Here is a 15,860-nt window from a genome sequence, read left to right as displayed (position 1 = left end):
TTAATCAGTGATTTCTTAGATCCTCTTACACATTTGTTAAAGAATCCAGGCCTTTGAAAATATCTTTTGGGAGTGTCTGGAGATTGTTGTTTGCGAGGCTCCTGGAAAAAAAAAAAGAGCGATGTAAACTGTAATCATAAACTAAATAGATGCATTTTATGATAAAACTTAATTATGAATCCCTTTTATTCTTTCCTGACTACACTAAATTACTTGCAGTACCTTTTTTATTTCTTCTTCTAAGATACTACTCAGATTCCCACTATCACACTTTCAATTCTTGGTCTCTTTGCTTCAATGCTCACTCAGTATTTATGGCACTTATGTACCATGGCAAAAAAGAAACTAACAAACCAGCAAAAAATGATATTGGGCATTGATCTTTCTATGTAGAATGGAAATGAGATTCATACTCTTAGACATTCAGTCTAGGGGATGTGTCCCAAATAATGACTAACTAAATGGGTGACAGTGCCCATTTCCCCTCACACTCAGCCTGCCCCTGCTCCTCCCTCTCTCCTTCTCACTTGCTCCAGACAGTGGCCAAACCCCCAACTGATAGTGCCAATAGCTCTAGAGTTGGGGGACCTTCTAGCCTATCCCCCTGCCAGCACATCCTTTCTTCTTTTCAAAGCATATACTCCCTTTTTATATTTTTCTTTTCTTTTAGTTCCATTCATTTGACCTCAGAAAACAACTTTCTCACAAATACCCATCCATCCATCCATCCTCTTTAATCATCTCCTTTCCTTCTCTTCCAGTTCTTATTGTCACAGGAACTGTTTTCTCTTTCTCTTTCTATTTTTTCTTTCATGAATCACTGGAATAATTTTAATCAAAGCTAATGAGTAAGGAGTAGTCCTGATGATATCAAGAAAAGGGAAATGTGTCCATACTGCAGAAATGTGGACGTAACAAGTAGTAGCAAGGGATGTAGGTACTGATAATTTTCTATTTTTAATCAGCATTGTGTGTGTGTGTACACACCTATCTATTATATACTTTTCTTATGAAATTTTTTCCACAAAAAATTTAAAAACTAAACCAAAACAAAAAGAACTTATGTTGTTGGCCTCCAAAGTCCTTGAAAATTCTCTCAAATTCCATTTAAAAGACTCTCAAAATTCTTCTTCTACCTGCTCTAATTAATATGAGATTTCTCAAGTGCAAACATTCAAGACTTTTAAAACCTATTTTTAAGTTAATTATGTTGTTTTCCTGAGTTTTAGAAATTACGACTAGGTTGGAAAACTTCAATGAACCTTGGAACATAAGAATGGGAACTGAATCAGAATGTTCCCGTCTCAATGACGGTCCATTATGTAAAGAAGGGCACAGCTTTGGAGCCATTCTGAGCTTTGTTTGGATCCTGACTCCACTAGTTCTGGCTGTGTGACTTTAATTCTGAATCTTCTTCAGGACTCAATTTTTTTCTTTTTTTTTTTAGGCAGGGGGATGGGTAATAATACCTCATGTCACAAGACAGAAAAAGTAAATGAGATAACTCGGGATGGTACCTGGCTTCTGGTCTATTCTCAATAAAGGGCAGCAGGGAGGAGGGGGAGGGGAAAAGAAGGAGAAGGGTTTGCCTAAGAAATAACATTTAGAAAACTGGCCATATGAAAGAACTACTATGACTGTAGTGGTATTAGGATTAATAAAATGTTGCTAAAGAAGACTTTTCAAGAGAATGTGTCTATAATTCACCTTCCTGCCTAGTGGTTGAATGAAGAGACTTCCTGGTGTCTTGGTCTAGTCCTGAGTCACTCCCAAGTTATGTGTCTCAATTTATTTTCTGGCACCATGTGTCTTAAAGTTCTCATGTGAACTTCTAAGTGGATGAAACAAACTGCAACTGGTTGCAGGGCACAAGGTTGGAGGAGGCTGGGTCATAGGACAGCGGACGTGAAATGAAGAAACTCGTGAATTACTACTGCCACCAGGGTTGCCCAGGAAGAGGCACCATGTTTGCATTGCTGCCCAAGGCAGTTCTTTTATTATTATTCTTTTTTCCAAGGCTGTTCTTTTAAACAATGAGCAAATCTGGTAGTTCCACTTCCTGGCCAAAGGATAGAGCTCTAGACCTCACATACCCAAGGTGAAGGCCAACCACAGAAGCAGCTGTTAAGACACAGACTTGGAGCTACAAGGCTCTTGGGGTAGAGAGACATCGTTTTTCCATGAGAAGATGAAGGACTTTTAAGTCAACAGAGTTGGGGGCTGGAGCCGATGAAGGCAGGCTGACCTTCTTGGGCTGTAAAATGAGGCTTAATGCCTTTTGAGGACTTCTTGTAACAGGGAGGCTCTCACTCTGGGGACCAGTGGGAGGGGGAGGCAGAGCGGCATGAGGGGCGCCAGAGGCAGAAATGGTGGCTGGATTTACTGCACTCAGTGTTACTCGTTTTCCTGTTTCACTGCCAAAATTCAGTGAAATACTGACTCACAGTGGACTGTTTCTGAAAAAGATAGGATGGAGCTTCACGCCTAGGTTTGGTGAGGAGTAGGCATGAGAAGTCTGCCTGGACTCATAAAAGAGGCAGAACCAAGAGGAAGTAAGACCCAGAAAGGAGAGGAAGCCTTCCGAGTCCCATTAAGTGGAGTTCAGACAGCTTCCCTAAAGTCTTTGGGAGGCCTCAGTGACAGGGTTTACACTTGTGTAAGAAGAAAGCAGGCAGCAGGGACTGGAGCAGGGAATGTCTTAGGAAAACAATGCTGATAAAGCCTGGGCATTATTCTGCAAAACAAATGTAACGGGGTCCTGATATAAAGTAGCCTTCCAGTGCGGGCTGATGGGTCAACGGTGAAGGATGCATTAGGGCACATAGGAGATCAGCAAAATCTGCAAAGTTAAGAAGAGAATGATGAAATGCCTCTACACATTAATTAGCTGGCCAGTTAAGAGTATTTACCAATTTACTAAGTGAAGAGAGTTGGAATTATTTTGAGACCCACTGCACAACTAGGGAAAGATATTTAATCTAGCATTATCTATAGTAGAAAAGAATTGGAAACAACCTACATGTTCATTAATAAGGGATTGTGTAAATAAATGATGGTTTATACTTAACATGGAATACTTCGCAGGAGATTTTAAAACATCTACCGATCTCTATGATTTGCCAAGAAATGATGCCCAAAAGAAAAAAAAAGAAATTAGAGAATAGGATGTAGAGGGTAATCCCACTTGGGGAAGGAGGATACATGGCTAACAATGCATGAAGAAAGGTCTGGAAGGAGATACAATTTTTTTACATTTGGAAACTTTTACTTTTGCTATATAAACATCTGGATTGTGAGAGTTTTTATCATCAAGCATGTATTGTTATTTTAAATTCAGAAGAAACAAAGAATAAAGTTGAGGTTTTAAAAAGACCCCATTGCTTAGTACTTGTGTATGGAATGGTTCTGTCCAGTGAAGATTTAGTGATTCTAAATCAATTATTTTACTTCATTCATAAAGTCCCGAAGTTACCGGGCTCACCAGAGTGTAACTATCAGGGTCAGCACAAGGGAGTCTGAGTGGTCAGATGATGTTAGCTCTTGCATGAGATGGGTTTCAGGATGGAGCTCCCATTTTTCTCACAAGATGACCACATGGCTTCAGGCCCTCATCATCTGGGGAAATTTAGGACTGCAGTCAGTCCAGATTTGGAGCCATCCCTCTGGGTTCCTTACACCAGCTGAAACCCAGCTTTGAGGAGGGCCTGGAGCTTCAAAAATCATCGTGGGCATCTCTGTGGGAAATTTTCTGTGGGGGTGGAGTAGGGGTGAGAGGGCTCCTGAGGGCTCTGCGCCAGGGCTGCCAGGAAGAAAAAATAACAAGTCCCTGATGCTCCCTGAAGCTTCCTCAGCATTTGGTCCTTAGGTGAAAAGGGTGAGGATCTGGTGCCTATTAGGTTAAACAGCTAGAGATATTGAGATAGCATTTCATGGGTTAGGGTTAAGGTTTTTAGGCTTGATGTTAGGATCATTTGATTCTTCAGATTCCATCTCTGCACTGAGTCTTGCTATTGGAGAGCAAAATGGAAAATCGAATTCATTCAATTTTCTCAGTTTCTCCTTTTCCTCCATCATCCCCAGCTTCACAGACTAACAGCTTCATATTATTATTCCCTTTCCCCTAATAGATGCTCTGGTTGAAATACGTTCTGTATCTTTTGTAAAATGGCCGTTACTCTCATCCCCAGCATCACTGAGTACAGTGTGGTCACTGGGGGGGTATTGGTTTCTGTCTCTCCATCTGCAAAACTGAACAAAGAATACCAATTTCATTTTTTGGTGAAAATTAACACACACAACTACTAATATTTTTTATATACACACTTTTGAAATGGATTCCAGGGAAAAATTTGGCATCTGCAGGTGAATATTTAAGCCTTATGTCAGATAATCAAGACTACAAAACTAATCTGTTTCTTTGTTGTCAAAACCAGTGATATTTAATACCTAAGCACTTTTAAATGCTCAATTCTGGAGGCTGAGGTCATCTATTCTTTTTGCCTCTCTGAGTAGACAGAACTTTATGCCTTGGTATTTTTAAGTGTCCCATCTTTTACTGATATATATATATATAAATAAACTTTATATATATATATATAAATAAATAAAATAGTGATATATATGTCACTGGAATATATATTTTCTGATATATACACACATATATATACACATGCATACATATATACATATATATGTAATAATACTTATTATTTCATCAAGAAAATTTGGAAAGTGTAAAAATTATTTTTTTAAAGGATGAAATAATCATCCTGGCAGAAGTAATCACTATTAAGATTTTTGTCATATTTTCTTTCAGTCATTACTACAGAGTTCATCTCATGAGGGATATTTGTGTGGAAAGCAAGAGATTCCAGAGAGACATGCTACTGGTCCTGAAGGTCTAGAGACCTTCTTCTCTCCCCTTCTTCTTTCTGGTCCAGAGTGAGATGGCTTGAAAGAGCGTGAGCCTGAATTGGTGTGGGGGACCTCTTTCCTCTTCGAAAGTCTGCTAGGTGGGCAAGGGTCAAATCAGTGCTGGATTTTTATTTTTTTTTAAGATTTTATTTTTTTATTTGGCAGAGAGAGACACAGCGAGTAAGGGAACACAAGCAGGGGGAATGGGAGAGGGAGAAGCAGGCTTCCCGCTGAGCAGGGAGCCCTATGCAGGGCTCGATCCCAGGACCCTGGGACCATGACCTGAGCCGAAGGCAGACGCTTAATGACTGAGCCACCCAGATGCCCTAGTGCTGGATTTTTAAACTAAATACAAGTATTATTAGGAAGAAGAGGAAGACACATTAGAAGGCTGATGGAGAGAGAGAGGCAAGGAGTCGGACGTGGCCATGAGTGGTCAGGAAAAGACGTTGTGCGTGGTATGACTGAAGAAAATTCTGGTGACTGTCCAAGCCGACCCCTTGCCTGTCCATCCTCACCAGGGCTCCTTGGATTGAGCAGCAGAGCGGGGTGGAAATGACATGGTCTGGGAATGGCATATCTGGGTTTGAGCTGTGGTTGTTTTCTTTTCTACAAAGTGAACGATCACTTGGTCAGAATTATCTGCAAGTTCTATTCTAGATCTTAAATCACATCTTTATATTTTTCACCATGAAAGGCTATGGCTTCATCATTAATAATATTAGGAGAGACAACACTTTAAGCCATGTAGTTTAGAGTCAGTGAGTTTGACCACAGGTTTTTATAGGGAATAGGGGTGCACTGGAATGTCCGGGGGGTGGGGAGCGGATAGAACTGATCAGGAGGAGTGAAGATGAGGCGAGGAAAGGTTTTTTTTTTTTTTTTTTTAAGATTTTATTCATTTATTTGACAGAGAGAGAGAAAGAGAGCACAAGCAGGGGAAGCAGCAGAGGGAGAGGGAGAAGCAGGCTCCCCGCTGAGCAGGGAGCCCAATGTGGAGCTCGATCCCAGGACCCTGTGATCATGACCTGAGCTGAAGGCAGACGCTTAACCGACTGAGCCACCCAGGCGCCCTGAGATGAGGAAAGGTTTGAGGACATATTTCATCCATGTTAATTTTTTCTAGGTTGATTCTGTAGTGAGTTCTGGAAGGAGGCTCTTCTTACCACCATATTCCTAGTGCCTGGCAAAAGTAAGCCTTCAGTAGATACTTTGAAAGGAATGAATGAATGGGGCAGGCTGGAATGGAGAAGAGGAAGGGCAGCAATCTAGACAAAGAAAAGAGTAGAGGTTGCTTCTCTTAGGCCCCTTGTACCAAGACACTGAGTTAGGAAGAAAGTGCAAAGCCTGTGAACTGCCCTATGCCACCCACTCCCACATCACAGGGACCTGCTGCTCACAACGTGCCCTCCCTCCTCATCACCTCCCCGTGGCAATCATTCCAAAACAATGTGGAGGCTCTTTAAAGTGTGCCTTCCACTAAGCACAGTTCCCTAGTCCTGATTCAGAGCCTGCCTAAGGAACATTCTTTAAGACACCAGGACACTGCCCAACTGAACATCTAGTTGCCTTGAAACCAGCTGAGTAGGGTCAAGCATTCCCAAGGACAGACAGTCTGTCCTTCCCAAAAGAGGGGATGACCATTCCCTCTACTTTGGTGTCTTCCTGGTTTACCTGGGAAAACCTCTGATGATGACTATGGAACCTACTGGAAAGTCTCCTCTCTGAGGCAGACCACACTGGCTTCGACAGCAAGTTTGTTTCAGTGCCGCTGGGCTCTGCTGCTGAGAAAGCAGCACCCACAGCCATCTGGGGTGCTCCTAGCCTCCCTGCAGTGCAGCTTCGCCACTTGAGTTTTTGTCTCACGGAATTTGCGGTGCTTCAAGTGCAGTTATTTTAATTTCATACAGAATCTTTAAAGGGGATAAAAACACCATGGCACTTGAAATCCTGATCCAGGACCAAGAGAGGTTAGGCAGGGAGTTTTAGTTTATTCCTCGATAACGGTGTTTCCTGCATACCAGGCTCTAAGCACTTTGCATAGATGAACTCATTTGATCTTATGACAACCTTTGGAGCTAGGTACTCCTAAGCACTTTCTTATCTCCTGTCCCTGCTTTTACAGATTATTGTTATCACTCCCATTTTACACAATCGAAATTTGAGACACAGTGAAGCTAAGTGACCTCCTGATATCCCACAGCTGTTCAGGCTTTGGACCTCGGCAGTCTGGTGGCAGAGGTCACCCTCAGCCACTACCCTGCACTGCCTCTTTACATGTGTGTCATCGTGAAGGCTGAAATGAAGACATCTGCCTGCCTGACTGGGGACACACAGGCACCCTGAGTTTGGGGACTGCTATATGCATTTTTTGTACCCCCCAATGTTGAGCAACCAGCAGATGCTCTGCAACACATATAGATTGATGACAGTTTTCCCCAAATATTTTTATACATGCATGCCAACAGTCCTGTCTCTACCGGGCCTTAGTCACAGTGACACATATGTGATACCAAAGGAAATCATTACCAAAAAGGCTCATGGATGTTAACAGAAACTAATACCTAATGTTTAGAGATTTCTGTCATCATTGGCCATAAACTATTTTTAATGCATTTTCACCCTGATTTCAAAAGTAATACACAGTCAGCAGAAAAATTCAAACCTTGTTGAAATATATAAACTATCCAAATATTAAAGTTAAACACGTATAACATTGGGACAGTAATTCAGAATAAAGTAATAAATAGAGGGTCCCAGGATTTGACTGGCATTGTAAGGACAGAAATGTAAGGAATTCTCCCTTTTCTGAAAGCTAGCTTGAAGGGGAGGGGGTATACATAGTAACTTCTAAGTTGTCTATAAATCTCTCTTTAGAAGTTAGGTCTCCTGAGATAGATGTATAAGAAAGTGAGATAAGTTTGTTGCTTCCTTGGGGACTAACTGAATCTGTATAAATGCTCAGGTAGGCCCATTGAGGCAGCTTCGATGTTAGGCCAGAGTGGAAACCAGTTGGATCTGAAGGTATATGTCTCGTTCCAACTATTTGCATTTGGAGACTAAGAGTGAGGCTAGGGCCCTGTCTTCAGGATCTTCCCCTTCTTCCCCAGTCATATTTGCGCCTCAGACGATGTCCTGTGGAAGGATCCAAGCAGCTCAATCAAAGCTTTCTGTCCCTGCTATAACTGATGTGGGCAGGGCATGAGACATCTCATTAAAGACCCCAGGAAACTTCTGCCTTTACCACTATCAGCTGGGGAGCAGCTTAAATGCAGGGTGCACCTCCACGTTCTCATCTGTCAACAGGGGCAGTGCTATACCCTCTTTTGTAAGGTCACCAGGAGACTATAATGAGGTCAAGAATCTGAAAGAGCTTTGTAAACTCTTCCACCGGTATACACAGTTTAGAGGGTCAGATGATAACTCCTCGCTGATTCAGTGTTTGCCTTTGGTTGGGAAGAGTTGGTCTGAGGTAGAGGAAAGTACACTTTAAAGCCTAAAATCTTAAAAAGGAAACTAATGGCTCAAACAAATGTCAGATTTATTTATAGGTGGTAAACAATGGAAAATTAACTTGATGTACTGAGCGGTCAGAGGGACATTTGGGTTTCAAATCCTCCCTACCCATCTCTCCTTGAAAGAAAGAAAGGAAAGGAGAAAAGAAAGAAGGAAAGAAGGAAAGAAGGAAGGAAGGAAGGAAGGAAGGAGGGAAGGAAGGAAAGGAAGGAAGAAAGGAAGGAAGTACATCTTGCAGAACAGCATGATAACTTGGGGACAAAGGCACTCAGTGAGAAAATAGTGGTTTGTCTAATTCCTCTTGCCAGACTGAGCTCTTCCAGGTTGGAACTGGATCTTATTCATCTTTGTGTGGCACTTCCTAGAGACTATTTAGGATGAATCATATGGCATTGCATTTTTGTAGATCAAAAATAGTCTAATGCCATATGAATCAACCTAAGTGTTAGATAAAGATGCAAGAGACCTAAGGGTCATATTCACTCAGTCAACTTTAACCTGTTCCCTCATAACACCTTCCCACCTCTAGCACCTGATCAGAGAGGTTAGACTTTCCTTTGACTGTCTGACCATTAAGATTCATGCTACTGTCTTTGAAGACTGACTTTGGTGTTCCCTTGAGCTTGAAAATGTCTGGATGCTAAGCACATGTTATACCAGTGTCCCCTTCTTATAAGAGGCCTCCTTAAGACCCAAATTTCAATTCCCATTTCATTTAATGGACCTAACAGGCTCTAGTCAAATAAAATAGATGTTCTTCATTAGGGTGTTGTATAGATTTTTTTTCTTTCTCCCTTTGCTTCCCATCTCTCCCCTCTTTCCTTCTGTTTTCTCTTCCCCTTCTTTTCTCCCTTTCTCTGTCTCTCCCTTCATTAACTCTTCCACCCATCCTTTTCCCCTCCCTTCCATCCATCCATCCTTCCTTCCTTCTGGGTCAGGTAGTCCTTTAGACTGGAGAGAAGATACACTTGAGTGAACCAATGGGAATAGCAAGGCTTATGTCATGAGTTCCCAGAGAGCACACGTGGATCTTACATCCTTCCTTCAGTCCTTGATTATGCTGAACATCAGACAAAAGCTCTGTTGAATGGGATTTATGTGAATTAAGCACCTCTCAAGTTGAGGTCATGACTTCTATTTCTCCTTCCATATATTTGTTTCTGTTTTTTATTATTTTCTAAACAATGATGTTTGGTAGTGTTTGGCTCTGTGATAAAATGGCATAACATGTATACCATACACAGCTATTTCTGTATCACATTACAGCATTGATATGTAGCACAGCAAAGCAAATGTTTTTTATTATAACGACTTTTTACAGAAGACTTGAAGGGTCTAATGATTTGTGTGTAATACATCTGGCCATCAGTGCCCCTTACTGCAAATCCAAACAGCAGTTGAGACAAGGTTTGGTGAGAGGAAGCATTATGACCCTGTGGACACACTAGAATGTAGACTCCAAAGGCAAGTATTTTTGTCTGCCTTGTTCCCTGCTGCATCCTGGGGCTTAGAACAGAGCTGACAGTGAGGTATTGTGAGGGAACACATTAAAGTTGACAGAATGACACTGGGATCTCCTGCATCTTTGTCTTAACACTAATGAGACACATATTAGGCACTTGAAAAATAGTCTTGAATGGATGAATAGCCATTGCAGTTCAACTACTGAATTGATGTTATAATCCCATAACTATTCAGCTCACTAGTCACATATCCCCTCCAGGTCTCTGTTTTCTCATTTCTAAAATGGAGATTATTGTGCCTATCTGGCAGGATTGTTGAGAGGATTAAATGAAAATCCATGTAAGGCAAATTGACTGACATAATAGTAGGCACTTAATAAATGTTAGTACCTTTTCTTCCCATGCCCTTTAGCCTCCTTCAAAATACGTGTGTGTGTGTGTGTGTGTGTGTGTTTGTGTGTATGTTTTAGGGGGCGAGAGAGGCTAGGAGAAATAAGTTATTTGGTTCATGTTTTTCAAGGCTTCCCAACCTCAGCACTATGCCATTTTAGGCTGGATATTTCTTTGTTGTGGAGGCTGTCCTGTGTGTTGTAGGGTGTTTAGGATCATTGCTGCCCTGTACCCACCAGATATCAGTTACAGCCCTGAATTCTGACAACCAAATTGTCTCTAGATATTGATAAATGTTCCCCAGGAGACAAAATTGTCTCCCGTGAAGAACTATGACTATAGCTATAGTCACCCATTGAATAAGTATTTCATTTACAAACAAATTATTCATGTACTGTGTAGACATTGCTGGTGGTTATAGTATATGTTTAAATGTATATAAAGTCAGGGCTTACACAGAAAAAGAAAAACAGCACATATCAAATTAAGCTATATAGTCAAACCATAATTATCCATGAAGTGAGTAATGATGTAGATAATAAAAAAGTTATTTCAGTCACACAGTTTCCCTGCATTAGATTGTTTTCCTAATTATTGTTGGATTAGGCTAATCATATTAATAGCAATCAGTTTTCTGAACCCACATTGGCTGATGAGAGGGAGATATGGCACGTGTACATGGGGAGAAATCATTTGGGTTTCTTAGGTTTCCATGGACTACCCATGAAGTGGGTGTTTGAGCCACAGGTTATCAAACTGCATTGTCCATTAGTAAGCTTAAAAAGTAATAGCAACATTCATACTTACAGGTGAATTAAAGACTTTAGTCCCCGGAAAGTATGTCTTGAAATGGACTTGATGTTGTTATTTTCTATGAATCTGCAATAGGTTATAATATTTGTTGTCAGACAGCTGTAGGAACCTGAGAGCACTTGTCCTGAATTATCATGTCAAAAAAAAAAAAAGTTTCTTTACTTACAAATACTCTAGATGTGGAAGACCAATAAAAGCATCATCACTGATCACATCAAAGGAGTTCGATGTGAATAATCTGCCCAGAAAAAGTACACAATGAAAATGGTTAACCTGACAGACTGTCAATCTTTGCTGCTGTTATCTCTTAGAGAAACAAGTGAGAGTTGTGTATGAAAAAGTGTCTGAACATCTGCCTTTTACAGTGTTATTTATTTAGGTAATCTTTGCAGCTTCCCCGCCCCCCATTATCCCCTCATCAAATACTCATTGAGAGAGGCTTTTTGCCCCACTTCTCACAGTGGTGGATGTCACATGCCTTGGGTAACATTTTGAGATAAAACTGGACAAGTATAACAGTCAAAGCAGTCAAAGCAACATTTTGCACATTATCACAACAAAGACACTAACAATCTTTCCCTCTTGCTCTAGAAACTTCTGGAACATTCTCATCAGCTCAAACAATGGTGCCTCAGGGTGGGAAGTCCGGAAACCCTGGAAAAGCAGCTCCATTAAAGCCTAGTCATGCTTTGATATCTCAAAGTAGATAAGCCATTGACACTGGCTCAAAGAACATCAACTAACCTTCTTAGAAAATAGAACAGGCTGAAGATGGGAAACAATGAAACTTAGGAATGGTATTAGACCCATTTCATTACTAACTAGTTGAAAAGAACAGTTTCACTTGGACACATTTATTTGCAATTTCAAAATCCACAAGAATTTTGTTTTGAAATTACTGATGAAAAAGAACATCAACCATCAGTCCCAACATCCTATTGAACAATTTGGAAGAGTTGCCAGTTTCTGAACAGGAGATTTAAAAGAGGTGGTTGTAGGCCAAATAATACAAATACAAATTTTTTTTTTTTTTTAGAGTGAGTATTAATTTATGAAATTCATTAAAGTGTTGACGCAAGCTAAAAATAAGGTTTTAAATGTACTGATGACAAATTTATATTGGGTTCAAGTGATGTTCAGTCTACATATTAAGGTTCTTGTGTGGGGAACCTCTTATTCCACTTATAACTATTATCCAAAATGTGACCATGGTCACAGACCAGACCAGATGCTTGACATAATTTGACAACTCATATTTGACACATACCATTTAACTGCACTATGTAAAGTCCAATATTCTGTTAGTAGTCTTTTGACTTACTTTTGAAGTCTAGGGATTAAAAATAATTGCCACTAACTAGCTTGCTGACTTCACCTCTCTGTGCCTGTTAACTAAGCAGATTAAAACTAAGAGACCTCACTTTTTGAATGTTTATGAATAACTTATTTGACAACCGGGATTGCTTTAGAATAGTCAGAGGAAGGAGAGCAGTGGGTTAGAGATGAACTGAGCATGATCGATAGTCTTTGAAGGTAAAAGATGAGTACAGGGAAGTGAATTTTACTATTATCTCTACTTTTATGTATGCTTGACATTTTCCATAAAAATGGGGGGAAACATGAATTAGACAAATAAAACTAGATGATCTGTTCCATTTCTTCTTAAGCTATCAATCCTGGAGTGATGTTGGATTCTCTGTCCCTCCTCCATCATACTCAAATCATTCACTAGGCTCTGAAAAGTCAACACTAATGAATAAGGATACATATTAGATGCTTGTAATTATTAAAATGAATTCAAAGGTTTATGATTTCAGTCTAACTTTGGCAATTGTTTTTTCTTACTTCATGGTTCTGGTAAGCAACAAGATTGCTCAGCTTTACTCCCAAAGTAAGCTAACATCCAAAGCCTTCTTTAGGTTCCAGATTTTTGTTTCATTCCATATAGGCAGTATCAAGGATGGAGAGAATAGAATAAGGCAAAATAGATACAGAGAAATACCTCCCATGCTCCCTGGTTTATAAACTGCCTCATGGTTGGACCAGCCACTTCAAAGCTGTACACTCCAAGTCGCCAGAAGAAGTAGCTTTCAGCACTAGTTCCCCTTATGTTGAAAGCAGATGCAAAACAGAGCGGGAAATGGATATTAGTGGGCAGAACTTGCCCACACATGTCAGGGAAATAAAACAGAGAATTTCTACTAGAATTTGTATCTGCTTGTTCATTGTTTATCCCTAGCACCTGTAACACTGCCTGTCCCTAGTGGACACTGAATAAATATTTGTTAAACAAAAGGAATTCACTTTACATTAAATTCTTGCCAATACTACTTTACTAGATTGAATGTTCCTTATAGCAGGGACTTACCCTATTTGCTTTTGTGTCCCCAGCCCTGAGCACAGTTCCTGGTTAAATAATGCTTATTGAACTAGATTTCAAGGATCAAAATCTCTGGCTAAAGCTGAAACTACATGCAAAAATATGAATGAACCAGAACACAATAGAGTATATCCTATGCGATTTCACTTATGTAAAGTAAAAAAAAAAAAAAAATACAGTAAAACTCACCTATACTGGCAGAAATCAACATAGTGGTTACCCTTGGAGGTGGGTAGTCACTGGAAGGGAGCACAAGGGGAGCCTTTGGGGTGAGGATAGTGTTGAGTTTCTCGACCTGGGTGCTGGTTACAAAGGTGTTCACTTTATAAAAAATCATGGTGGTGGGGAGGGAGGAATGAATAGGCAGAGCACAGAGGAATTTTAGGGCTGTGAAAATACTCTGTATGATACCGTAATGATGGGTACATGTCGTTATACATTTGTCCAAACCTATAGAATGTACAACACCAAGAGTGAACCTTAATGTAAACTAAGGACCCTGGGTGATGATGTAGGTTTATCAATTGTAACAAATGTCCCTCTCTGGTGGGGGATGTTGGTAATGGGGGAGGCTATGCATGTGTGAGGGTAGGGGGTATATGGGGAATCTCTGTCCCTTCTCCTCAATTTTGCTGTGAACCTAAAGCTGCTCAAAAAAATAGTCTTAAAAATCAAGATAAACACTTAAGATATATGCACTTTTCATTATGTGTATTATATATTTTTTTAAAGATTTTATTTATTTTTTTGACAGAGAGAGACACAGTGAGAGAGGGAACACAAACAGGGGGAGTGGGAGAGGGAGAACACGCTTCCCTTAGAGCAGGGAGCCCGATGCAGGGCTTGATCCCAGGACCCTGGGATCATGACCTGAGCCAAAGGCGACACTTAACGACTGAGCCACCCAGGCGCCCCATGTATATTATATTTCAATAAAAAAGTTTCTTAATAAAACTAAAAAAATCCCTCTGATTAAGGTAATAATGATTATCTTAGTCTTTTGATTCTAAATTCAACTGTAGATTTTTTTTTTTTAAAGATTTTATTCATTTATTTGAGAGAGAGAGCATGAGCAGGGGGAAGGGCAGAGGGAAAGGGAGAAACAGACTCGCTGCTGAGCAGGGAGCCCTGTGCAGGACTCTATCCCAGGACCCTGGGATCATGACCTGAGCCGAAGGCAAATGCTCAACCAACTGAGCCACCCAGGTGCCCTCAGTTGTAGTTTTCTATGGACAAGGATTCTGTGGACTAAGATGTATAAAATTATACATACACTATAAATATAGTTGAGCAGGCTATATCCATTTTACTATCCTATATATACTTAAAAGATTAAAAATCATGTTCTATAAAGAGGGTAAAACTCTGATCCTCAATTTTTATGAATTTCTTGGAAATATGTTCGATTTCAATATTATGATTTGTTATTGAGCTAGATATTAAAGAATCTCATAGTCCCTGTTAAAAGGAAACTGTGCCACCCCACACCATCTACTTCACACGCAAAAGACCTGGAGAGGACCAAGGTGGCCATGTTTTATAGCACAAGACCTCTGTCCCTTCCCACAGATTATTAGGGCAAGAAGGGCTCAGATCTTCATCCAGAGTAGCTGATCCTGAGGTGGGTCAGCCTCCTAAGGCCCAGATGCCCTGGTTCAAAAAGGCATGTTGGGCTAATGATGAGTCCCTTCCTGGGGATTCGGAATCAGCAGAGATGGAGCCAGCCATCAGAGGAGCCGAAGGAGAAAGGATGCCTCAGGGTTGAGTTAGCTCCATGACAGGCAAAGTGTGTGCAAGGCACACTCAGGAGAGAGCAGAATATGGAAGAGGCCTTGCAAAGGAAGGGTGTGTGAATGTTGGAGCAGGGGAGATGCCTAGATCTGTGTTCAATCCTAAGCCACTGCTTCTCAATGTTGGTTGCACTTGGGAATGACCTGAGAAGCTTTAAAAATACTGATACCTGGTTTTACCCTGAGGGGTTCAAGTTAAAGTCTACATTTGGGGTGTGGCCTGGGCATGGGGATATTCAAAAGCTCCCCAGGTGACTCTTATATGCAGCCTGGGCTTTCCTTCCAGGTCAGTTACACTACTCCCCTCCGAGCCCTTTTACCTGTGGCTGCTTCCCTAGAGAGCAGTCTGCTCTCCTTGTAGCAAGTCTGGTTGGAGCAGTGGCTCTGGACATGGAGGTGCTGTGGACTGTCCTGTCCCCATAACTACATGTGGTAAGAGTCTGCAATAATAAGACTCAGATTTGACAACCATCCTCACAATTGCAGCATCCTGGAAGGGTCGGTGGGGACTAATGTGCCATATGAATGGACTTGTTACTCTGAGCCACAAATCAGAGATCTGGATCCCATAGCCTTGCCAAGCAGCCATCCTGT

At 40.9% G+C, this 15,860-nt stretch overlaps 1 protein-coding gene across 3 annotated transcripts in view; it reads right to left on the bottom strand.

The window, feature by feature from the left end:
- The window catches only part of LGI1 (leucine rich glioma inactivated 1), a 38,966-nt gene that overhangs the window by 8,004 nt on the left and 15,102 nt on the right, over positions 1–15,860 (bottom strand). For 2 of the 3 annotated variants that reach the window (XM_032432606.1, XM_032432608.1), the window contains exons 3-5: positions 11,263–11,334; positions 11,091–11,162; positions 30–101 (exon numbers count right to left, since the gene is read on the bottom strand). In XM_032432606.1, coding sequence (XP_032288497.1) covers positions 30–101; positions 11,091–11,162; positions 11,263–11,334 — 216 coding nt within the window. The remainder of the gene's footprint in view (positions 1–29; positions 102–11,090; positions 11,163–11,262; positions 11,335–15,860) is intronic. The other variant, XM_032432607.1, reaches the window with a different exon arrangement.

The sequence above is a fragment of the Phoca vitulina genome, unplaced genomic scaffold (assembly GCF_004348235.1).
Source record: "Phoca vitulina isolate PV1807 unplaced genomic scaffold, GSC_HSeal_1.0 scaffold48, whole genome shotgun sequence".
Taxonomy (NCBI): Eukaryota; Metazoa; Chordata; class Mammalia; order Carnivora; family Phocidae; genus Phoca; species Phoca vitulina.
The sequence above is the reverse complement of the archived record's forward strand: the minus strand, read 5'-3'. Positions and strand labels throughout refer to the sequence as shown.